The 25,347-nt window shown below is 48.3% G+C and overlaps 1 protein-coding gene across 6 annotated transcripts in view; it reads left to right on the forward strand.

Moving 5' to 3' along the window:
- The window catches only part of fne (found in neurons), a 196,067-nt gene extending 171,519 nt beyond the window's left edge, over positions 1 to 24,548 (forward strand). For all 6 annotated transcript variants that reach the window (XM_065453271.2, XM_065453272.2, XM_065453269.2 and 3 more), the window contains 2 exons: positions 12,327 to 12,712; positions 17,826 to 24,548. In XM_065453271.2, the coding sequence (XP_065309343.1) occupies positions 12,327 to 12,712; positions 17,826 to 18,150 (711 nt within the window). In that variant the 3' untranslated portion in view covers positions 18,151 to 24,548. The remainder of the gene's footprint in view (positions 1 to 12,326; positions 12,713 to 17,825) is intronic.
- The last annotated feature ends 799 nt before the right edge of the window (positions 24,549 to 25,347 follow it).

Here is a 25,347-nt window from a genome sequence, read left to right on the forward strand (position 1 = left end):
TGCTTCTGCCGTTTCTTCCTCTTTGTCCCCCTGCTTCCCGTGCCGCTATCTGCGTCCTTTCTTTATCTTTTTTTCGCTGTGGGAGAGAGAGAATCCTCTCCTTCCCGCCTCATTTCGGTTCCTGACGTCGTCGTCGTTTTCTGCAGCTACACGTACGCAACGCCGCCGCTCTGCCTCGTGTCATCGCGCCGCCTCGTGAGCTCCGCTCGTCCCGTCCGCTCGAGGTTCGAGCACGTGGCGCTCGGTGTGCGCCACGCCTCCCCTCCCCCGCTCTCTCCCCAACTCCGCCCTAATCCCGGTGTTGAAGGATTCTCCGCTTGCGACGGACTGACGAACGAACGCTTCGGCGCGTCTGTACGTGCGCCCCGTGAACACCTTCCCCTCTTTCACCTCGTCTCCCTTACTCTAGTAAAGGGTAGCCAACCGGTGCTAGCCTGTTTAACTCTCTTGCTTTTCCCTGATTGCTTCTCTCTTCCCTTACCTCGTCCTTCCCCGTTTTCGTTGTTTCTCCTTTCGTACCGTTGCTCCCGAGCCTGTCACGGCTTCTCCTTGTGCAGCGAAACTACGCACTCTACGTCCGTGGGGTGAGACTGATCGCTCGCATTGGGTAGTCTCGTTTCCTTATGCTGTTTCAGTTGCCCTTCCCCCTCTGTGCCCTGCGCTCATGCGTGAGGTTGATCCACTAGGGCGTTCTAGTTGAATAAAACTACACCGTCGAATCCGTGGGCCGATGCTGATGAGTGTCGCGCATTCGGGACGCTCTGACGTCGCGTCACTTGTCTTTTCGCTTCCTCTGGCATCGAAGCTGCAATGATGTTTGATCCTAGTGTGTTAGTTATTGCATCGTTTACCTGAGTGAGAAAATTCATTCCGTGGTGCAGCGATCCGCTTGTTTAACATTTCAACAGATGTTACCTATAACAGAGCTAGTGTAACGCACGTTACTCGTATTATCAGTATGTGTTCCGGAGGTGGAAATCTTAGTACACGGACTTCCATTATAGGCGCGAGATAATTTGCAGTAAAGGATAAGGAAGTACGTGCAGCTTGCTTGTTCGTGAACAGATTTTTTGACATCTTGATTTGACTGTACCGCTGATTTACTTAACGATTATCTCCTCTTAACTAGCCCCCACAGAGCTTTTCTTGTATTCTGTTGATAGCGTGGCCTGACATGCTCTTAGAAATATTTTCTCGACGGCGTTATTAAAGAATTACACCGAATCCACAAAAACAACAATCAGTGTTTGTAAGTAACTGCTGACATATTTCAACGCTGTTGTCCTTGTTGAAAAATAGAAATAGCAGGTTATCAAATTTTGCGTAGACTGGGCTTGGACTGGCAGCTTTACAAAAAGTCGGACTCTCTTCGATACCACTGGGTGTTCCACGGAACTTTAACAACATGCCAAAGTTTAAAATCATGCAAATGCCACGTAGCTGGACTGAAACAAGGTAATATTGTTTGCCGTCGCTTGGAGATACTCAGAATGTTTTCATTTCACTTAATTAGATAATTAGTCATAATTAATTGACACATTTATCAATTATTATAGTTAGATTAGTAGTGTCCGTGTCAAAATTGTAGAGAAACATGAAAAACGCCCCTTACAGCTGTATCTTGCTCACTACGTGTTACCGAGCGCTGTGTCGGAGGTACGTTTCTTATGTTGCTCTGCAATTTTGTCATTTACACTTTTTGTCTAATTATATTTGTGAAGTGGAATAATAATTAAGACTAATTATGTAGTTAGGCTTAGTGCAAAAATTATTCTGAGGATCTCCATGCGATGACAAACATGACCTCCGCTCTGTCCAGTTACATAGCATTTGCATATTTTTAAACGTTGCCTGAAGTGAAGCACCCTGTATACTGCTGAGCGGTGAGCTGGATGAGGTGGTAGGCAAAACAATAACCGACGATTACGATACTCCCTAATGCGAAATTTTAGCGCCAATGTACGCGTCTTTTCATTTGGCCATATATTGGCTTGCGCGGACAGTCTGTTTCATGCGGCACTTGCAAACGGACCGATGTGTGGCGCAACTGCCTCGTCAATTATAAGATCGCGAGAGGGGGCTCGTGGGTGACAAATGGGAACAATTCACAGCAGCCGCATCAGAGAGGCCTCCGCTCATGCAGTGCTTTGCTTCCATACAGACGACGCGCGCTACTCTGGCGCCATCTCGTAGCCATCGTCGCCGCAGTGCCCGTCTTGCGCGGTACTAAGCATTTCTTCTCACGTTCTCGCCATAGCCCTTTCCTCCGCTTTCCGCCTCGTGGTTCCACTGTACCCTCCTCCTCCGCTGTCCTCCTCTCTTGCTCTTCGCTGTCGCCGTCTTTCATCACCCGCTGTGCTCCGCGTTCGCTCTTTCATCCTTTGCTGTGCTCATGCGCTCGCTTACGGGCGATGCCGAGGCATGCCGACGTTCAACGCAGGAAAGGGCACCTAAGAGCTGCGCTCTAAAAGGAGTTCCGATCTGTATCAACTGTATTATAAGTTCGCCGCAGCAGTGCACAGTTCTGAAATATAACGTTATGACAATGGTCACTCATGCTCTAAATACCGCCGTACAATGTAATCATTAAGCGGACAGCAGCTCCTTCGGGCTGGAAGAAGTATTCATGGGCATGTAGTGCGGTGAGCGTTTAGCGAACGGTAGCCTTAAAAGTCGCGACTTGCGTGATGCGTTCGCTATAGGCGTAGCTTTAATGTCAGCAATCATGCCGTGTACCGGCCTGTTAAGCCACCAGCTGGTCATGCTCGCTATATCGTTCAGACCAAGTGATTGTGTGGTGCCAGTTGGCTGAAATAACTCGGCAGTGTTTCGTATACAGAGAGAGAGCTGGAAGCAGTGGCCAGGGACGTTAACTCTCTTCAGTAGGCTACCGTGCACCTGGGGAGGTGGAAGTGAAATAGGAGATAGGCGATATAAAATTGCGCCCGCAATACAAGATGCGGCGTGTCTGAATCAGCGTGAGGCTCATTAACCTGTAGACTTGTCCGAACCTTGATTGGCGCCACCTCCTACCCCAACCGTACGACCTTGACAGAAGACACGGATGTGCGGCACCTGCTGCGGACATGCCCAGGCACTTGACATATCGGGAGCCCTTGCTTGGGTATCGCCTCCTGAGTGACGGGCTTGCTGACTTTATCAAGTGGAGTCAAGATGGCTGTAAGAAAAGCCTTGCTGTAATTACTGCGTATTGCAGGATTGCATTTGCATTTATACTTTTTTGGCTGATTCTATACCTTAAAGCAGCACTCTTAGAAACAATGGAAAAAATAATTATAACTAGCACTGTCGCATTTCGGAGGGCAATTCGTTGTTTCTTGTATTTTCCTAAGGTTTCGCCTGTCCAGTGTCCTAAGGCAGGGAGGGCTGGGCGCATAATTGGTCGAGCAGCAAACATCAGCCGGCGGGCGAAACGGTTGCCCGAGTTTCGCCTCGGACGAAGCGAGACCGGGCGAAACGGAGCGTTCCTCCATTCATTCGGCGCTCGGGCGGGCTCCTTGGCGAAAGATAACGGATGATTCCGGGTGCGACACAATGCCGGCCTCGCGGGACCCCGCGGGCGTAGCTCTCCACGGGGGCGAGCTGCCGTCGTCGCGTCGGCGAGGCCGCGCTATTGATGGAAGATGCTTCTTATCGGTTTTCCCCGCTGGGCCGAAGCTTCGGTGTATGGAAGCGCCGCTTGCACACTGCGCTCGCCTCAACGCGGGCGGGACGCTTGAGAGCCCGGTATGGTTTCTTTATTGGGCCGCTCGAGGAGTGCGAGCGTGGGGACGGTTCGAGAAGCGTTTCGCTCGAGGCTTGGATGTGAAGTTGACGATATATGTCGTCGTCTCTCCCCTTAAGGGAATAAGGTTCGAAGGGGTTGGTCAAAAGTTTCGCGAATGAGGGAGCGAAAGGTTATAAATACCAGGTGCATTCCTGCACCAAGTGGCGTGTTTTGGTGCAGCCCGTCGGGTGTTTGTCGACGTTAGAGGCTTGCTTGGGTCTGGAAGGCCGCGCTCTTCATTTGCTACGTGCTTCACTGCGGTCCTCCTCTTTAGCGGCTAACGAGTCGGTGTCGGTAGAAAAGTTAGTTCTTCCATAGTCGCGGTAGTGGTTTGACCGGAAGCTGTTAATTTCCATTTTTGTTTTCATAAATTTCGGAGCCGTGTCGTACGACGGAGAATACTTGTCGTTGGGCCTCCTGGGTTCACACCTCTCGTTTCGATATCAATGTACCGCTCCACGGGTAGTCTTGTCACGCGTGCAGGTCTGTTTCAAAACCTTTAGCAAAGAATATGTCTAACAACACTCCAGCATTCCCTCCAAATTAGCTTTTCCTGTGCGCCGCGTTTCTTTTCTGTCGGTGCTGAAGTGGTTGGTGTGATCAACAAGTATGCGTAAATCTCCACTTTGGATACTCTGGGGACTTAGGCCGGCAGTCCCTGCGCCGGAGAGTGTCTTCCGTCAGAGGATTTCTCAAAGTACTGGTACGGGGACAAATCTCGCGCCATCGTCTCAGCCGCTTTCTTTTAGGGCGCAAATGGCAGCATGTGAATTGCATGTACGCCTGAGTTCTGTTCGAGCGCTTGATCGTCGATGTGTATTATGGCTCCCTAATGGGAATATTGGTGTATGGGACTATTGGAATATGTTGGGAAGTCTTATGGGAAGTGGCTTGGTTGAAGACGTGTTCATCGCTGATTGGTTTAGGCTTCTTTAAAATGGTCACACAGTCGTGGTTTCCTCTTAATGCACCTTGCATTATTCGTTACTCAGTCTAGCGCAAGAAATATCGCAGGAAACAGAACAATGCAATTTAATTGTAGATATAGTGACTACGTACAGTCTCCTCGGTCACCCAAAGGAGTGCTGATTTCTTCCTGTATTATTTATTAAACTTTTTTTCTTTCTTTATCTTCTTTTATCTTAATGCAACTACATCCAATATTGCTAGTGCCATTGTGTAAAAAACAAATAAAATATAAACAATATTAGAGAGGACGAGCACTAACTATAACGCTATTAAGTAGAGAATGAACTATGATGTCATTTTAAAGACACCAATTGTTAGCAATCTTCCGTGCACATCTCAGCACGGTCCCGCCACTTTTCGCATTTCAGTTTATTGTGAAAACGTTTTTGTTGGTCGAACAAGTCGCAAGATCGATGCTGCGAGGGTTGTTTTCTTCTCCATATATGGCACACATACCCAGTGTGTAGGTATTAGAGAAGACTTCGCCAATACCTATATTGCTAAGCCATGTCGAGAAAAAAAAAAGGAAAGGACAAAATTCTTGACAAATTTCTCTTTCGGAAATCAAAGGAAAAATAAGAATTTCGGATGCTATAAAATTTAGCAAGGAAGTCGTTATGAATCAACGCTTTCATAAGCTCAGTGCACGTTGCTTTGGCAGTGTCTACAGAGAAGCGTTTCATAGAGGCGCATAGGCTGCAAAGTTCTTCGTCGACTTTCATGTTCGAACACACTGTCCTAAACAAGCACCAAGAGAAGACGACGTAACGTAGGAGGAACTTCGCGGGCGTTACGCATTGCGCGTCCAGTCGATAAGGCGATATTGGTCTACCACTGAGTCAATGCCTGGCACATCAAGTCGACAGCGACATTTGTGCTCCCTCGCGGCCGTTTTCAGCAACGAGTCTGCCACCGCTGCGTTTGTGAAGGCCGGTATCATTCGTGCGAGAATCGTTTCTCTGTCAGGACAGATGATGCTGGAAGGTAAGAGAAAAAATACGAAAAAAAGGCGTAAGGACTGCAGCGATGCACAAGAAGGAAAAAAGAATGTCCAGAACGAGCGGCAAGCTTAGATTGTATCGCTAGCGGCGAGGAAACTGGGAAACTGAGAAAGATAAGGGACCGGAAGGAGATCATCGGAAGCGGAACTAGGCAGGACGTTGGTCGTCAGTCGAAATAGGAAGATGCAGAAACACTGCGTTGAGGTGCTGGCTGCTGGTGATTGCCTGATGCGACCGCTGGCGGAAAAAGAAAGCTGGCTGTTGCCGGGTGGTCGGTCTCCGTTTTTTTTGAACAGATGGCGTCCGCCGGTCGCGACCAGTGCTGCCTCGTGTAGTTGTGCTCTTATATAGAGAGAATTGAAAATGTTACTAAGTTTAGTCAATGGCCTCTGAAGAGAAATAGATTGCGTGTACAGCGCAAGTTCATTGGGTGTTCCTTTAATGGCGTCGCGGTATTGTCCGACAAGAAAATAGCCTTTTGCGGGATGGGTTAGTGTGACTGGATTAGGAAATTTCTGAGGGGCTTGCACATTAAAAATAATTTACCCGCTGTCGGGCCGTATCGTGGTTCCACAACGATAACCGTCGTCTATCCTGGGCGCATTTCCTTTCTTTGACGTTGTGTACCCCGTACTTGCAGGTCATGAAAGGCAAGCGCGTTATCGGAGGGATGCAGTAGGGCTTTTTTTTAACCTACACTGGCTACAAGAGTGTAGCTAGTGCAGAAAGTCGCTTCCTTTTTCTTGCTGTGGGAAAGTGTAGCTCCACCCACCTACACGAAGCTTTTTTTTTTTTTGTAGCCGTAGTGTAGCATGAAAGCTACGCTTTCTACACTGTGGTTTCGATGAGTGTTGGCAGCAGAGGACAAACAAGTAGGCCGGCGTTGCAAACACGTGACGCCATTTTGTCAGTGACTGTCGGCGCTGATGTAATGACGATAGTGAATGTTCGCTGCAAGGACGGTAGCGAATTGCTGGCGTGCCATGTATCACAGAGGAAGGTGAGTTAATCTTCTAAAAAGACAGTTATCTTACTCACGGATGGTGCGTACTGGTTGAGACTCCGCGCTGTATTATACGGATTGTCAATGTATTTCGCTTCACTTTGTCTGGGTTTGTTTACGAAATCAAACGCGTACATTGACGTTTAGTTTCAGGCAAGGGCACATGCGCAGCTAGTAAGCGTAAAGTCGGGCAAAGTGCGGAGTCAGGCGCTTTTCGTCTGCTTATGCAGAAGACGACGCTCAGTCTGCTCCGATTGGCTACAGCCCCGCCAGCCAAGCGCAGCGCACGAAGTCATGGCCTCTGTTCGGCATTACACTTGTCTACACGAGCCTGTACTAAGTGTGGCAAAAAAAAAAGCGTAGTGTTTTTCGCATGAAAAGAGCGAGCGCATGGTTTTCAAGAAATGAAATGCAAGCAAGACAAATAGAGGTTATTGTTGTGGGACTAGTATAATGTGACATGTATGCACCGGAGAAGTATAAACTGTAAAAGTTGAAATTTTGGCGTGTTTGTGAAAATTCGTGCTTGACTTTATACGCGAAAGGGAAAAGCAAACATGGGAACAGATGAACAGACGAACGCTAATCAAATCGGGGTTTTTCCCGTAAAATTCCAGAATTCAGTTATATGTAAGATAATTGGTATTCCAGATAAAAAGAATATTTCTATGGTCGCTTCTTTTATAAACAAATCATCAGGCAGTAGAGGTACGCCGCAAGCAGCGTCTTTTTTATGCATGAAAGCTCACATTGTCTTTAGGGAACTTGAATTACTGATGTTCCTCGAGTTTCTCGAATCTGGCCCTTTAGCATTTGTTTGTTCAACGGAAAGGAGGCTCAATTCCTTCCGCGTCTGGGTCTTTTGTTTAGAGCGGCGGTATCGGACAGTGGTATGCATTCCAAGTGAGAGTGGAAACGTGCAAAAGCGTTAAGTCAAGAGAAGCAAGTTGGTTAAATTTCGTTTTGAAAGCATTCGGAACTGTGTGAACCAAGCTTGGGGACAGAAGAGGGAAGAGACGCGCAGCTCTTCCACGTTTTCTTTGTAACCTTTCTTTTGTCTGTTTTGTAGGCGATGTTTTGAATCCTTTCAAAACAACAGAATAGTCACTAAAAGCGCACTAGTTTCGTCTGGTCGAGATATACGGGCGAAGCAGGAGCGCAGAAGTTGTAGAATAAGGCTCCGACGGCGTCAGCCTTTGTTGACGTGGAGTCGGGTTACGGTTGCTTTCGGCGAGCGCAGCTTAAAGAAAAATGCCCAAGACCCGTTGAGGCGGGCCATCATGAGCCATCGCCTTCGAGGACTATCCGAGAACATCCGAGCTACCAATAAAGAAAAAAAAGTGCTGCTGCCAAGCGGCGTGGCACGGTTTCGCACTTTTTCGATTTCTCGCCGTCCCTTCCCTCGCGTGCTTTTCTCCCTCCACGCGCACACTCAGTGCACACTTTTGGCCTCTGCACTGTATATAAAATGCGAAACGAGTTCTCGAACCGTTTTCGTCGCGGTACCCCATTCCTTCCAGCCGAGTGGGCTTCTTCCCCCTTTTTCCCGTTGCTTTTGAGCGGAACAATGGGGAACGTTAGCCGGGCACCGTATAGATGATGGTCGTGCGTGTCCTTAAAAGAGAAAAAAATAGGACGCCCGAAAAAGAGGATAACCTCCTCTTGTTCCAGCTCGCCGTGTCGCTGCTTCCTTCCTTCCTTCCGGTCCGTGGCAGAAGTGAACTTCCTCCCCTGGGAAGAAAAAAATGGGGAAAAAAAGGACGTGGCGGGCACCGTCGCCGGGAAGTTTTTAACGGGCCGAGAGGAGATGGCCTGGGCGGCCGTCTCGTGGGTTCGCGCGCAGGCTGCCCGGGCCGGCTTCGCCCGATTGTTTCTCGGCCTCTCTCTCTCTCTCTCTCCCCCCCCCTTTCACCTCCCGTTTGCCTCCCTTTTCCTCCGCCCTCTAATGTCTTCTTCGCGGTTGTTCCCTGGGGACGCTGCGTTGATGCCTCGCCTCGTTGTGCGCCCTGGGTCTCCCGGCCTTCGTCGTTGCTACCCTGCCAGCACGGTTCCCGTTCTGTGCGCTTGTGTATGTGTTTCGGGTGTGAGCGGGAGCATTGTTTCGTACCGGTATCGTCGTCGCTGCTTGATGTGGCGGAGGCGCACGGCGTGGATGTCGTCGCCCGGCGGGCTTCGTTCTCCCGCGGGCGCAGATTGCGTGTTTTCATAATCCCTTTAGGGATTTTACGCGGACCGCCGCCTTGTCCCTGGCGCGCGCCTGCGGCGGGCGAAGGAGAACGTCGTTGCTGTTTCGTCGTTTCGTGCTTTTCGCGAGAGACATCTTGCAGAGGAGACGGGGTCGCGGAGCTTTCTTTAAATGGCTGGAGGGGCGTGGACCGTGGCGCGATGGTGCAAAGCGCTTCAGTTTGGCAGTCGCGGCAGACAGGAAAAGGGATACGCATGTACTTGAGTGATAGGCGTGCAAGCCGCCGTGGTTGCTCAGTGGCTATGGTGTTGGGCTGCTGAGCACGAGGTCGCGGGATCAAACCCCGGCCACGGCGGCCGCATTTCAATGGGGGCGAAATGCGAAAACACCCGTGTACTTAGATTTAGGTGCACGTTAAAGAACCGCAGGTGGTCGAAATTTCCGCAGTCCTCCACTACGGCGTGCCTCATATTCAGAAAGTGGTTTTGGCGCGTAAAACCCCATAAATAAATTTCTTAGTGATAGGCGTGCACACGCACTTTTGGTGCTGTTTTGAGCTTCTATGAATCTTCGTTATCTCCTATTTTTTGAATACGAACGTACGAATAACTGACACGGAACAGTGAACTGATTTTTGGGGAGACCGGCCAGGTGCAGGTGGATTCAGAGAGAATTAGTGTTGACATGAAAGCAGCGTGAATGTACTAAAACAGGGCATAGGGTATCGAAGTCTTTATTATAGAGTTATAGAAAAGGGCAAAAACATATAAGCGAGCCAAGGCTGCTGAACGTTGCGTTGGGCTTCGCATATTTACAGTATTGTAAAAACGGAAGCGTACGACGTGAAGAAGACATGCTGGCCGCTGAAAATCAGCTGTGGTTTCTCAGGACCCGCCATGTCTCGATCATATTGTTTGCTTTCCTACGTTCTCGTATGTGAATATGCGAAACTACTCACGAACTAGTTCAGCTTTCTGCCCTAACTACTGCGTCGGACTTGTTGGTTCGACATGATGCGATGCAAGCTGCAGGAAACATGGACAGGAGAGGGACAATGTAACGTGGAACCGTCTTACTTAGCACTCTGCTGTGTCGAGCCCGCCTCGCCTAACGCTGCTACGGCTTCGCATAATTTTGTCAAATATGTCTGAGCAGACAGAAAAGGAAAATGCGCGTGCGACAGGGACGCAGGAAGTGACACGTGTGACTGCGCGCCTTTCTTGGCGGATTGCTTTGCACACGCGCGCCATAAAACAAGGCGGCTCGCGAAATAACTTCAGCGGACTTCGTCAGAAAGGCGGTACGCTTATGTGGCACTCTTGCGTCGGCTAATGTACCGCTTAAGGAAATTGCCTTCTTCCAAGCGCAGGCGGGTTGGTGTGCTTTGGCACTGGAAGAGTGAGTTGTGGGAGAGCTAGGGCGCTTTCAGAAGGCCGTTACTTTCTGCAATAAATCTGTTAGAACTAGAGCGCAGTAGTGTACTTGTTTCTTTGTTCGAGTGTCCTTGTCGTGTGCACTTTAATGTTTTGGCAGTGTTTTCACAGAAATAACACGAAATGGCCCCTGCGGAAAGGGGAAAATCAATTCGGTTATCTCAGTTCACATGGTTCCTAAAAGAAAAACGAATACGGGAATCTAATACCTGTGAAGCCTAATAAAGTTTACCGCCAGCATGTGTTCCATGAAAAATCGAAGGGAAAGAAAAAAAACTGCCCGATGTGGCCGCGCTCGGCTAATAACTGCAAAGCCAATATGTAGCCCGATGTCATTACAGAGCTTGTTTCGCTAACGCGCTTGCGTGCCCACGTTCTCTTCCTTCTCTCGCTTCGTTTGCTCGCTAGGGCTTAACGCGACACTTTTTTTTCTTCTCTCCACCCCCGCGCTCCTCTCCAGTTTTCGGAGGAAGATTAAAAATTTGAGCCCGTTTCGCCGTCGCGCGAGTTCACTTTGCCTTCGTCGTCGTTGCGTCATCGTTGTGCTTCCTTTTCGCTTCTGTTTGCTCCTTCGCTGTCCCTAATATCGCGTTTCTCTGAGTAATCCAGTTTTGTACCTTCTCATCACTTCGTCGCCAGTTCTCGTGAAACTAGTTTTTTTTTTATAACTCTCTTTTTCAGTTACGTTTATGTTGAAGAAAAAAAAAAGAAAATTGGACCGCTCGCGTCATAGGCGCCTTCCGGTGCCCGCAATCTTCTCGTGCCCGGCAACCTGTGTGGATTTCTCTGTTGACGGTATGAGTCGGGTTACACCGGATCTACTTCCTTTCTTTTTCTCTTTCGTAGGGTTGTTATTCACGTGGGCGTGTTTTTCTCCCGTTCTCTGCCATCTCAGGGTAAGCAGCGCCGGTCTAATGAGATTCTTTTGCCGCGTCGAGGTACTCTCGGTGTTCTCCTGCGTTTCTTTCTTTCCTTCTTTCTTTCTTTCTTTCTTTCTTCCTTTCTTTCTTTCTTTCTTTCTTTCTTTCTTTCTTTCTTTCTTTCTTTCTTTCTTTCTTTCTTTCTTTCTTTCTTTTTGCACGCGTCCTCTTTTTCGTGCGTGCGAGAGATGGCGAGCATAATGACGGCGCTTCTCGAGAACGGCCAGCTTTCTTGGTGTCTGCCGGTGCATCAAAATAACTTTCGCCGTCCGACCTGGATAACACGAGAAATGATGCTTTATTTATTTTTCCTCCCGCCTCTCCTTCCCATGGCGGCGTGTAACGTTATTAATAGAACCACTCTTAACTTCGCCGGGAACCTCACGCGTGAATGCCTCTTCACCAGATTTAACTTCACCGCGTTGAAACTCGCTATCAAATCTCGGGCAACCGAGCGCACAAAAGCTACGCAAACGAGAAAACGAAAGAGTGGGACAGGCGCAGTTCACAATTTTTGTTTTTCCCGTTGCCTTCGTGGTGCGCGTCTTGTTCAAATTTTCCACCGCGAGCGACAACGCATTCTCTCGTTCTGCCACCGACGAAGCAGCAGAAAATTCCAGGTGGATAATTAAAATTCAATCTGAAACTGCAGTGGACAGATATGCGAAAAAAGAAAAGGCACAGTCGAGAAATCTTGGAAACGGATGTCCGTCGCTTAAGCTATGTACCTGTGAGTGTGTTCACAGCAGGGAGTCTGTGCATTTTTCATATCGGGCAGTCCAATATGTCAGTAGTTTGATTTTAGATACTGAACGTGCTCCGCCCAACAGCGGTACTGCATAGGTGGGGCAGTGATCGAGGTACAACAAGTTTCTTTTTTTTTTTGAGTGTGCAGTCTATTCAACCACATGAGGAATGGAGCAGTGGGTACCCAACAGTTCTGTCCCAGCATAATTAAAGCGTTTCAGAATAACAGTAGACAGATGTATAATGACCGTTTCTCTCTTTCACTGTCTATGCGCGCGCAGGTGTCGTATGCCCGCCCTAGTAGTGAGGCTATTAAGGGTGCCAACCTGTACGTCAGCGGACTGCCCAAGTCCATGACTCAGCAGGATTTGGAAGGGCTCTTCTCTCCCTATGGCCGCATCATCACTTCGCGCATCCTCTGCGACAACATCACCGGTCTGTCCAAGGGCGTCGGCTTCGTGCGCTTCGACCAGCGCGTGGAGGCCGAGCGCGCCATCAAGCACCTGCACAACAGCGTGCCGGCCGACGGGGGCGCCACGGAGCCCATCACCGTCAAGTTCGCCAACAACCCGAGCAACAACGCCAAGGCGATCGCGCCGCTGGCCGCCTACCTGTCGCCGCAGCGACGCTTCCCGGGGCCCATACACCACCCGGCTAACCGCTTCAGGTGAGTCGGTTTTGCGGGGCGGGTGGGCGATGTTCGCCCGGTTGGCGTGGCTGCTCCAGCGTGTTTCAAAGGCTTCTCCAAGTGTGGCGGAATCCTGGCGCCAGTGGGAAGCGATTCAGATTTGAGCGAGCCGTTAGTGCACTTGTGACTGCGAGCGCTCTAGCATTTTAAAACCTGCTGCAGAACAAAGTGGACTAGAGCTGAAACAGTAGCGTTTGCTTTCCTCTTGACACCAGGCACAGTAGGGGTGATCTCTCAAAGCAGCGATCTTCCAAGCTGGTAGAAGAGGCATTCCGTCAACTCTCCCACATGTTTAGTTGAGTTCCCTGGTTCGAGCTCGCTGTACGATTTAATGAATGTGAATTGCGTCATGTTTTACGAAAGATAGGTTCCGTTTGCGAATGGTGTCGAAAGATGGGTCTATCGACGCTGGGTTGCAAGAAAATAATGCGTGCGAAAAGTAAACGAAATTGGGGTTGTACTTGTGCCACCCTCTTTCGGCAGCGCCGTATGCCACAGGCATACTTGCTTTGAGCAAGTTTGTCATGTAGTTCCCGAACCAGGAGAAATCGGCAACAGCAAAGTCGCTGAAGTAATCGCTCTCTCTAAGTAAGCCTCCGCTGATCGTAGTTTACTCCTGCTTGTGGGTGGCGTCCATGGGTAAAATGTCGTTATTAATGTACATGTGTATTCCGCAAAAGGTATGCAAACTGAGCAGTGGTTTAAACTTTGCGTGCAGCAAAGCCAGATTCGAGAACTGGCAGCAAAGTCAAAATGCAGACACCCCAACGTTAATCAGCAAGCCACGATGCAGAGGGCATCCCGCGAAGTGTCCGCAGTCCTGTCGAAGCGATATCGAGGTGCTAATTTGAACGCGACGTTGCGTCATCTTTAGGGTGCTACATCCCGCAGGGAATAGGCCGGGCTGTCGGGATAGCGGAATCGGGAAAAGCTCTATGCGGGAAAACGGAAGATCGCGAGCGCCCATCGGAGGGCGGCCTGGCGGGAGGGGAAGGGGCCGCGTTTGATTGCCTTCTAATGACGCTAATTGCGGTGGGCGCAGGTCTGGCTCGGGCCGATGTCCCATTTCGCTCGGTCTTCGGGGGCGGGGGGGGGGGGAGCAGGAAGGAGGGGGGTGTGCCGTCGTCTTCGCGTTCTCACTTTTCCCTCCTCCCCGACAATTTTCTTCGGCCTCCATAATTGAGGCCCCGATCGCGATTTCCCAGTCGCGTGTAAAGTTGGCCTGCGTCATCCCTGCTTTTCTAGGGCTGTCGCTACCATTTCGGGAGTAGTCGTCCCGTATCCGCTTTGCGACTGCCGATGCACTCGCAAGGGAAACTCGCTGGGCCTGTCGCACGTATAGCAGTGACGTTGCACACGCAGCTTTCGTCAGCCATGAGGTGCGCGACGCGGTTGTGGCGAATTCGTCACCTAATACGTGCAATTTGGTTGAATTAAGCGGTCAGCGCGTTTCGCAACAGCGGTTCGACACTGCAGAGCGTCTTGTTTAATTTCGTTGGTGGCACTCGCTCTGCTGCCATGTGAAATGGGATAGCTAATCTCTATTCGGCTAGCGAACCTTAAAAAACTCGATTGTTGCACCACACTCTGCTATTTGCTGTATAACAGTTGCGATTAATTCCCACGTAGTGGTCTGTCAACGTAGGAACCAGTAAAACTTCAAACTTCAAACGCAAATCTGGCGTTGCTTTTCGCATTCTGCACACAGAATACACAACGCGCTTCTGGTGTGTGTTGCGAGTGAGCGTTCAGTGGGCCTAATGCATTCGAAGCGACGCGCGGGCGCTGAACCGCTCGCTGCAAATTTCGCCTGATGGCTTCCTCGCGACAGCGGAAGGACGATGAGCAGCGGCACATCCTTGGCGGTCACCCCGTCGCTGCTCTCTCTCGCTGTGATGCTCATCAAGGTTAATATCGGCGTCGTAAACGAGAGCGACGAGCAAAGCACCGCCGCTCGTCCTGGCGGCGCTCTCCCGAGCCGTGCCGGCCCCGCGGGGGCGCGCACAAACCTCGCTTGCCAGTGGCGCGCATTACGTCTTCGCGCTTCGTCGACGCGAGCAGCCTCGGGTCTTTAGTCGGGTCATTTCTGCGCGCTTGCCTCTCCCGCCTTTGGGCGGCGGGGGTCGTCTACACGCTGTCGCGGTGGCTCTCTGCATGCGCTAAGCCTCCCGGGGTCGGCGAGGAGAGGCTACAGTCAGGTGGATTGGGTCACCGCGCGCTGTCGCGAGGGAGTCGCACTCGTCGGTGGTGCCTGTTTTGCTTGTTGTTTAGGGAGTTTGTTTTTGATGTTGTGGGCTGCGAGCGTAGTTTATGGGAAAGGGCTGTGCTGTGGCGTCGTGGTCGCGTACCTTGCAAAGTCGCATCCGCTTTCTGAGCGGCTCTCGGGGGAAACCGCTGAACCATATAGGGATTGGGGTCGGGGAATTTCGGGACGGAAAACCGGCTCTTACGTGAGTGGCCACGCGGGCGCCACCGCCAATTTTTGTGCGAAGGGAGCGGAAGTTGATGGCCTCGTAAGCACTGGCGGCCTCTTTGCGCTTAGGCGAGCGACGAGGGAACGGCGATTGCTTGACGGGCGGTCCTCCTCGCCCTTTGTTTTTTTGTTTTGGAGTAGGTGTACTTCGGGCGCAATTGGAGGCTCTTAATTGGGGCATCTGAGCCTGTTCGTTGCTCTCAGTGTGCCAACGTGCTTACGCAGCCTTTTCTATGCTTGGGTTGCACACAATATGGCAGCGTCTCTGCACCGTCAAAGTGCAGAGTGCCTCATCTAAGGCACTTTGCCGGCCCTCCATGGTGGTTCTCTAGGTATGGCGCCGTGCTACGGAGTGAGACGTGACGGGTTCGTTCCCCAGACGCGGAAGCCTCGTTACGATGGAGGTCACTCGCCTACTTTTATCGTTTACGATAGAAAATATATAGGAAGAAGGAAAATAAAACCTAGTGGTCTATAGTACTTCGTAGCTCTCCACATATTACTCATAATCCGCGGCGTAGTTTTGTGTCGCTAAGCCCGATCATTTAATTAACATTAAGCACTTTATCACAGCAAGTACTAACGGCGTTCGCCAGTTCTCGATGTAGACGCTACACTGCGAGAAATACTTTGTAAAATATTGTTTTGTACATCGTGCCAAAAGAAAGAAATGATGCCTGTATTTGCTGGAGCCTCTGCATATGCATTACGAGGGTATACCAAAGGTGGTCGTTTTGTAAGCTATTTGTGTCAAAAGCTTAAAGGTGGAGAAATGCGTTACCACGATTTCAGCATTGTGCACCTCGACGAGGACATGAAGCTTGTTTCGCACACCCTAATTGCTACTTCGCTTCTCATTACGACATGGAAATCCTTGGCCACGGGAGTTGCAGCTCTGTGTTGTCACGCCAAGTTTTGATCATCTCTAGCTACATGCAAGATTGTTTGCTTATTACCAGTGAGGAGAACAATAAACGGTATAGTGTACTAGCTTGGGACAGTGATCGCGTTATTCTTCAAAAAATTGGCTGCAAGCTGTTGCAAGATTGTGGCACATTCGGTATTTAATGCGCTTTGAAAGCAGAAATGCAGAGGTTTCCTGATTAAATTTGTGCCGCTAACATGACAGCAGGGTTTTCGGCAGCGCTGATGACGTAGCTTGCGCAGGAGCACTTTCAGAGTCCACTTAGCGTTATAGGTCTTCGAGGTTAAGCAAGCAGACGTACAACAAAGCATCTCCATCGGTGAAAGGAGCCAGTTGCCTGGCACTCAAATACGTTCAGACTGGGATACATAGCGCAAAAAATTACACAGGGACAAGCAGAACACAGGACGAGCGCTAACTTTCAACAATTCATTTATTGCAGCTGGTGAGTATATATATACTCACTGGGACGCCACTACAATAGAACACACTGAAGGGAAGGGGGAAAGGACAGTCATGTGACTATTATGCCCAAAAATTCAAGCTCATTCCTTGATAAAGGAAAGAGCTTGAAAGAGCTCCCTGTCTATCGCCACAAGAATAAGATTACGAGGGAAATTGTGGAAGCAGCTGAGATAGCCAGAGCAGGTGACGAGTGCGTTAGCACGCCGTCTATATTTTTATCAAGGAAAGAGATTGAATTTTTGGGCATAATAGTCACATGACTGTCTTTTCCCCCTTCCCTTCAGTGTGTTCTATTGTAGTGGCGTCCCAGTGAGTATATATATACTCACCAGCTGCAATAAATGAATCGTTGAAAGTTAGCGCTCGTCCTGTGTTCTGCTTGTCCCTGTGTAATTTCTTGCGCTACGTATCGCAGTCTGAATGCATCCCACCAACACGCCCAAACTTCTTCCCTGCTAAAACTCAAATACGATTGACAATAAGTGCTGTGACAGCGGCTTTATATATTTTTTTTGCGCATGACGACCACTTATTCCTTGTTGTACCAGTGTTCTTGTGCAGTGCGTCCCATCTACTTTTTTTTTCTTGGTGACAACGGTTCTGCTGTAGACCGTGCCGCCCGTGGCTCCCTTGCGTTGTCTCTCCCGCCCAGCCAGCAGTGTCCGAAAAGGGTGACCCCCAAGCGGCAGGCAGTAGTGGGCTTCGACACGACGTAGCCACGGAGAACACGCATGCGCTCCCGATCTGCACGTTATCCGCGCCAAGTCCCACGTGACAGCCTTTTCCTGCCTTATTGCAGCACGCACGACGGAATTTGCCCTGCTCGCCCTGCTGTTGGCAAAAGGAGACGTCGGGCTCGGATGTGCATCTTTAATCTAGTCGAGTAATTTGTTAATGTTGCTTAATTATAAAGCGGGAGTTTCAACAAAAGCGCCGTCTGGTTGGAAAATGGATAAATGGATGGAAATGGTTGGAAATGGATAAAATGTGGAAAATGTCCACATGTTGAGGCTCACTTGAGCACATAGATTGAAGAGCTCTGTATTTGTGAAAGCCGGCTCCCGTGCAGGTGGCCGAAACGTCGTCTCTTTTCGTCAACGACTTTCGTCCTATGTATAGCGCGCATTTTCTACCTTTAGTCGCTTAATCGTGCACGAGACTGCCTCCTCGAGGGAGGGACCTGTTTCGGGGGTGACCGCGAGGACCTCTTTCTCTCCTTCGCTTCGCAGCCGGTACTCTCCGCTGGCGGGTGACCTGCTGGCCAACCCGCTGCTGGCCGGCTCGGCCATGAACGGCTCCGGCTGGTGCATCTTCGTGTACAATCTGGCGCCGGACACGGAGGAGAACCTGCTGTGGCAGCTGTTCGGCCCGTTTGGGGCCGTGCAGAGCGTCAAGGTCATCCGAGACCTCCAGACCAACAAGTGCAAGGGCTTCGGCTTTGTCACCATGACCAACTACGACGAGGCGCTGGTCGCCATCCAGAGCCTGAACGGCTACACGCTCGGCAACCGCGTGCTCCAGGTCTCCTTCAAGACCAACAAGTGCAAGTCTTAAGGCGCTCGTCTACAAACACGTGCAGACACACACACAGACACACACACAGGCACACTTACACACACACACACTCACACTTTTCTGTTCACCCCACCATCCGGTGCGTGTGTGCGTCTTGCTGAAGACAGATCGTTATCTGGGTAGGCAACCGTGAGGCTCTTCTGAAGGACACATACGCAGTTATTAGGGTCTAAAGCTGGAATAAGTGTTAAATAATTGCATGTGCACTGAAGCCCAAGCACGAGTGATCGTGCAAAAGCGTGTCCATTGCTTTTTCCGCTGCTGTTGTCATTTGGCATTGCCTGAGCGAGGACAAAGTAATGGACGCAAGTTTCCCGACGTCCATACAGGTAAAAAAGAAGATTAGTCATTTTACTGCGCCATGCTTCTCAATATTTCATTTAGTGATTGATTTATTGAATTAAGGAGCATAATTTTGTACCGGAAAAAATCATTCACCGATGAAGCTTTTATTGGTAAGCAGACTAAGCGCTCCATTTCGGTTTGTCCTCGTAAACACTATACGAGGGTTCGAATCGCTCGTGAAATCATTGGCTTTCCCGAACATCCTTCAGCCCTGACGGCCTTACGGGCCACACTGTTGTACCGGATGGTCACGCAGACACAAGCTTTACCCACTCCCCCTTTTATTGCCTATCTCCCCTCCCCAACCTTTGTCTAAACAAAACAGGGGAATACCGACGAGTACGATGTTCTTTAGAAAGCATCCCTTCAGTGAATCTGGTACAGAACACACAGAGGTGGAAACTACATCCCTTGGAGACACACACACAACACACGACACATTTTGCTCACCCAGACAGCGGCACAGACCGACACTGAGACCGGAGAACCCTTCTCGTCAGCCCTTCACCGAATGACTCTTTAAAAAGCGCTGATGACGTTTGACGCTGGGAGACGGGAAGCAAGAAACGGGAAACTGGAGCTGAAAAACCAGAACGCTAGGGCCCTACGAACGCGATACGCCGACTGTTTGTCGAAGAGAAGGGAAAAAAAAATTCGCCCGTGCATTTCTGCTGACTCTCTCAACTTCCAAATGGATAGAGACCGCGTGTTTAGTAAGTTCGCGCGCAAATCGCTTCTAAGAGATGGCATCGTGCTATGTTGACGCCTTTAATCGAATTCATTTCTTGGACTCTTGATCATTGGATCGTAGAAGTAGGACCAACTTCGTGATCTTACATTGCTTGTCAACAGGTCGCTGCTACATAATAGAAACTGCGTGAAATTACGTCATTGCACACACGCACGATCGCCGTTGACTCCTGATTTTGCGAAGGTTTTCTAAAGTGCATCGCTGAGCAGGAATTTTGGGAATGTCGGAATGGGGATGCACTTTGGATTTCCACGTCAGAAAGAAAAAAGAAAAAAAAGTGCAGGAATGGAATCTGCTATAACTGCTTTGTTTAATGTCAATCGCCATTGTGTTTGCGTGCTTGAAAGGGACGCTGCATATCATGTTGACCTAAACCTTGTAAGGAAAGCTTTGAGGTGTTTTGCAGAACTTTACGTTTCCAGGCTGATTGATCATTTAGCGCTTCGCTCCGGTCACTGGTTATCAAAGGCGGTTCTTAGGTTGGGAGAAAAGAAAGGCGTGCTTAACGCGAAAACGTAGGTGCCCGCGCTCGTGCGTGACACACACACCCAAACAGAAACGACGTGAGGAGTCGCTAGCCTATGATGCTACACTACTGCGCCGTTGTATCGACGGCAGCCCAAGTCGTAATAACAGAAATGCAAAACGAAAAAAAAAATGACACGAGAAATGCATCCCTGACACCTTCATTTATCGCCTGCGCAAACTCTTAGGCTGTCGGAACGATTTTTCCCTCGTTGCCCTGGCATGTGTGAAACTTCTTATTTTACGAGTGTCATAAGGCTTTGTAGAGAAAGAAAGTGAGGGATGGACATCTCTCGTTTCTCGGAGATGGCTTGGTTTTTCTGGGGGGATATCGTGCAGAAGTATAGGAAACCTACATTCGACAACATAGTTGTGGACAATGTTGGTAACGAGGCACAGATGGATGATGTGAGAAATAATTAGCTTGCTTGCAGTTAAGCGCACAGTAATTAACTTATATACGATAGTACCGGAAGGTACCAAAAAAGTGGAACTTCGAGTTTATTATTTGCTGCAAACGCAAGTAGTCGCAGCTTTGCTGACGTTGATAATAGAAAGAACGACAGAAAGCTGAACAGCACAGTCCTCTCTGCTGAGCAGCTAGCAGCTACGCCTAAATTGGCTAAATTGTGACTACTCGCACCGGAAAAGAAGAGACTAGTCAGTCGTTGTGTAGTGTACTTAATGTGTCTATTTATCTATTTATTGAACTATTTATGAAAAAAAAAACATTTATTTATTTAAGTATTTCGTCCTCTCCGTTGGGACGTTGACAACCAGTCGTCTGGCGCGCATGCAGCAATCTCGTCGGCTTGCGAGATCCTCTGCAAAGCAAGTGAAAACGCCGTCTGCTACAGAGCTTTGCTCGTCCACTAGTCCTCCTGCGGCCAAAGTACTTAATAGGTCAGTCGCATCACCCGTCGACGTTTGGACTGAAATGCGGAGCCTTTCTTTTTTTATTACGGAAACGTGAGCAACGTGTGGAAAACGTTCAAATTTTGAGCAAATACATATTTTGGACACGTAAATTGAAAGTTTTGATACAAATTTATATAGATATTTTTATTCCTATTGGCTTTCTCTGCATCGTAACTTGAGCGATAATTCAATGGATAGGTTCTGGGGTAGTACTGAGAAAAATGTGCCGAGTGGGGCTCTAAATTATGGCTCTGGAAGTTTTTAAGGCGCGTTGAATTCTTTTGGTAGTAAACTAAGTCATTTATTCATTATATCCAAGATTTATTCTTTGTTCATTTTGAGCTCTTAGGCGTTCGTACTTAAGCATTAAGCATTCATTTTTTTCTGCCAACTCTTCCTGTAACATATTCTTGCACGAAACGCTTCAACTCAGTTTGAGGTTAGGACAGTGAAGGGTTGCCTGTGAAAGTGTAATTATACGTAGTGTGCATTTGGCGTTGTACTATGTTGTACACATTGTAGAGTGTGCGTGGAACTTGTAAGTGGAAAAAAAGTATATGTTGCCCGTGGATCGTCATTTCTTTCCAATTGTAAATTTCGTTTCTTGCACACTAACTTATCGTACACTTTTCTATCGCACGAAGCTTCGGAGGCGAGGCTGCCCGGTTATCTGTAGGTATAGTGTGTCAGTTGTCCAGTGTTATCTGCAGCGCACAAGCCATTTCGTGTACGCTACGTCACTGTCTTCCGTCACGTTGCTATCCAGAGCAACGCAGAACGTGTGTATCGCGAGGAGCTACCAGATACACAGTGAACCATAAATCAAGCTAGACGATTGTTTTGTTTCTAAAGATAACGCTTGCTCGCCATATCCGTCGGAAGAAAAGCTTGGAGGTAGCGCCCACATGAGACAGATCTGTAAAAAGAGAAAAGTAAAAGAAAAAAAAAACAGAACATGCGTGATTACCGTAATCACTACCTCTTGCCGTAACCAAAGGGCTCATAAGAGCATGCCTTCAATTCGCTGTTCAATATCGCTTCGGATGCTCCTTGCGATGCGCACCACTTTTTGAGATTTGTGCGAGTCGCTTGCGCCGCTATCTATCGGATGAGGATAACTAAATTACCGCGTGAACTGTATTCTTATGAAACTAGGGGTGGTGTGCAGAATACACAAGGTGTAATTGGAGAACCAGCCAGCTTAGATCTAGTATCGAATGTTCTATACGCCTGTCGTTTACACATTTAAAGATTTACGTTTCACAAAAAGACTTGCTACTGGAAGACAAGTCCTGAGCGTTACTAGTTTAGGCAGTGAAACGATATCCCCTCTTTGATGCAGGGGCATAGTTTGCAGTAGCTTGCAAAAAACTTGGGGCAGTGTAGGATTATGCCATGACTACGATGGAGTGCTGGTTTCAACAAGCGCTTTGTTACACCTCGTAAACCATTTGATGAAACTAGCGCAAGCACTCGCACAAATCGTGACATAGTACTTTATCTTATCTTCGTTGTCGAAGGGCCGCAGGCAGCTGTCGCCGCCGCCGTATTGAGTGAAACTCTAGTCCTCTCGCTGACTCACCAACACAGAAAAAAAAAGTCATGCATCCATCGATTTGTCATGTGGAAATGGCCCGCAAGAAGCGTACAGTGCTGATCTCAGGTCTTTGTCACTCACACGTGTGTTCGAATCTTTGTACACTTTGGTCAGAACATTGTGCGTCTAATTGTCCGTGTGCAAAGCACTTCTCCTCTATCACGTGTGTTTCATAGCTTCGCTTTGGAAGGGCAACCTTGTCTCGCAAGGACAGTTTTTGTAATTGTCACCCACAATCCCCAAGTGGGGTTTTTCCTCTTCGAAGCCAGTCGATGTTCTTAACGCAAGTGAATACGGTCCCGAACGTTGTCGATCCAGCGTATGAAGCTTGGACATCGCAGTCTGTTGTATTTAAACACCGCCTAATGCATCAGCACAATGTACGTTAATACGCACCAACACCCTTTGCAAAATGATGTGCGAATGTCACTCCTGTTAAAGATGTAGAAAAAATTGTGCTGAATATTTACGTTTCGCATCTGTATGATTGTTCCTGAGCATATCTTGTGCGACACTTGATGTTCCAGCGCACGAGATTGCAAAAATATTTGTGTGTGTGGTTATTTATTAGATTTTCAGCACCCTTGACAATGTGCATACCACCCTGTGATGGTTTTAATAGCGTTCATGGAGAAATGTGTGCGTTAACCCCCGTTTGTCGTTTAGAACTCTCTTGCTGCTTTGAAAGTGCGCAGTTTTGCTTTGTGTCGTGTGTTATGTGCTGTAAGAGTTTTTAGCGGCTTTGCGACTCAAATATGACCCGGTGTGATAACGTCTCGAGTGAGTGTCGATATGCTTATCATTTACTCGCTTGCGTCATTGTATAGGTGTGCACATATTCTGTATCATGTCGGGGCGTGTTTCTTTAAGGGTTGGGGAAGGAAGGGGAAGAACAATCTGTCCTCTTGGCTGAGTCCATCCCAGTCTTGAACCTATGCAGCGCGAGAGTGAGTGAAAGAAAGGAGTTGAGGGGGGCAATCACTCAGAGAAGCGACACCCGATTTACCTCACCGACTTGCACGGACCAATGGAAAAACTAGGAAAGTGCTCCGACATGAGAGCGCATGACCATAATGTAAAAAAAAAAGTTGAACGGAAACTAAAAAGCACACGCATGCAGACAAAAACACACGAATACTGACCTAAACTATCACAATTTAAATGAAACGCAAACAAGGGGGGGTTTCCCTGTCAGGGGCTCCTCGGAAAAAAAGTGCATGGGCCTCCTTGGCCGCATCGCATAGTTTTTTTTTTCTGTGCATAATTCAGGCATTTAAGATGAGTGAAATTATCTTCCTAGTAATCACATTTTAAAGTTGACTTTTACTCATGATCTTCAGACGGTCGTGCTTCTAGCATCCTGATCGAGCACTACAGATCAGAGCCGAGTCAAAGAGAGGAAGGAGGTGATAACGCAGTAGCTCGGTTTCACAGAGAAATCGTGACTGCTTCCTGTGGCTGCGGTGCCCGTGATCGCATTTAGTCGAAACTCCTTTTTTACATTCTCGGCAGGGCAATGTAAATCTGCCAAGTTTTAGAAACTCAACTCGACATTGAGTTTAACATTGCCATTGACATGTTGGTTGAGAACAAGCAAACGCACTCGTTCACATGACGAGAAACAATGCACACAATTCACTGTGTACGTGAAGTTTGGTCGTATTTGTCTTTTTTTCCTTTCATTTGATTGTACTGCTTGTTTAGATTCAAGCTATATTTACATCCATATATTTAAGTTGGCACTAAGCTAGTCGCGTCTCACGTGCATAAATTAATTTTTATTTTGCCTAATTTCACATTGCTTTGTCTGTGAAGAAGTTCCTGTGTCTTTTTACGTTACAAGCACATTGTGAGTTTCATCTTTTGTTGTTTTCTCTGAAAGTTTGGTCAAGAAACCTTACTTTGTTTCATCATTTGCTTGAGTTGCACATTATCCCCGCCTGCTTGTTTTGCTGTCAAAGACTGACCTCATTGCGAACAAGAACGCTTGTTTCGTCAAATCCTTGGTTTGGGTTTGTTTTGATTTGTTCATTTGCTTTTGGCCTTGCGTTTGCCTATGTTTTGACCCTGAGTTTCCACATGCACCCGTTTGAAGCATGAAAACAGTTCTTTATGAAAATGTACTACTTTGTCCAATGCAACATTACAATACTGTCTGCCATTCCGCTTTCAACGTTCGCATATTGTCTGTCAGAAAGATCAAGAATATGCATTAAAAGTATGTCCCATTTTTTAAACTGACTAATGGTTTTCTTTTGTTTCTTTGAGTTTCTGTTTGCATGCGTTTGTTTTACTTTTTGTTTCCTTTCGTATTTTGTGTCTGTACCTATTTTTTGTTTACCAATTCACTTCGAGAACTTTGAGGGCGATACGTCGCCCAGCTTGGTGCTCGAATGAAAGTAAATTTGGCGGAGTTGTTTAGAGCGGCAGTTGCGTCTCTTCAAGGGCTGCCTACGTGAGAATGCTGAAAAATTGTGTTTGGGATCAAGTTTACACGAAACATTCTTCATAACGCGGATTTTAGGTGCCCAGAAAAACTTTGAGGGCTTTTAAGTGGTATAATTCACATGTAAAACCCGTTATTTTCTTAGTCATAAAAGCGCTAGAAAAGATTTGGCGCAGAGAAAGTAGTGCCTTCGCCGGCTGTATGGAAATTCATCTGCTGTTGCAGTCGTTAGAAAATGGTAATAGTTTAGAAGGCGTGATAGCGCTGCGTCGTCGCAGGTGCTAAAGAAACATGTCGCGCCTAAGCGCCAACACGAATTCAAAGGTGCTACCCCACTGAATTGTTCTTAGGACGCTTCTAGCGCTGTGAGTCATTCCAGTCACGTCAGTGAAACCACTTAAGTCATGGTGCCCAGCACGTTGCCTGCACCAAGGTTGCTGCAACGTGATTGCTAACTATGGACAGATACTAGTTCTAACACTGTTTTTTTTCTTTCGTTGGAGTAGTTAGAGTTTTCGATAATTTACGTGAACCAATCACAGTAAGAAATGCCCCGAATTCGACACTTGCGAAAAAGTCCGTGAAAACAACCGG

Source organism: Dermacentor albipictus, chromosome 9, assembly GCF_038994185.2.
Source record: "Dermacentor albipictus isolate Rhodes 1998 colony chromosome 9, USDA_Dalb.pri_finalv2, whole genome shotgun sequence".
In the NCBI taxonomy this organism is placed as follows: Eukaryota; Metazoa; Arthropoda; class Arachnida; order Ixodida; family Ixodidae; genus Dermacentor; species Dermacentor albipictus.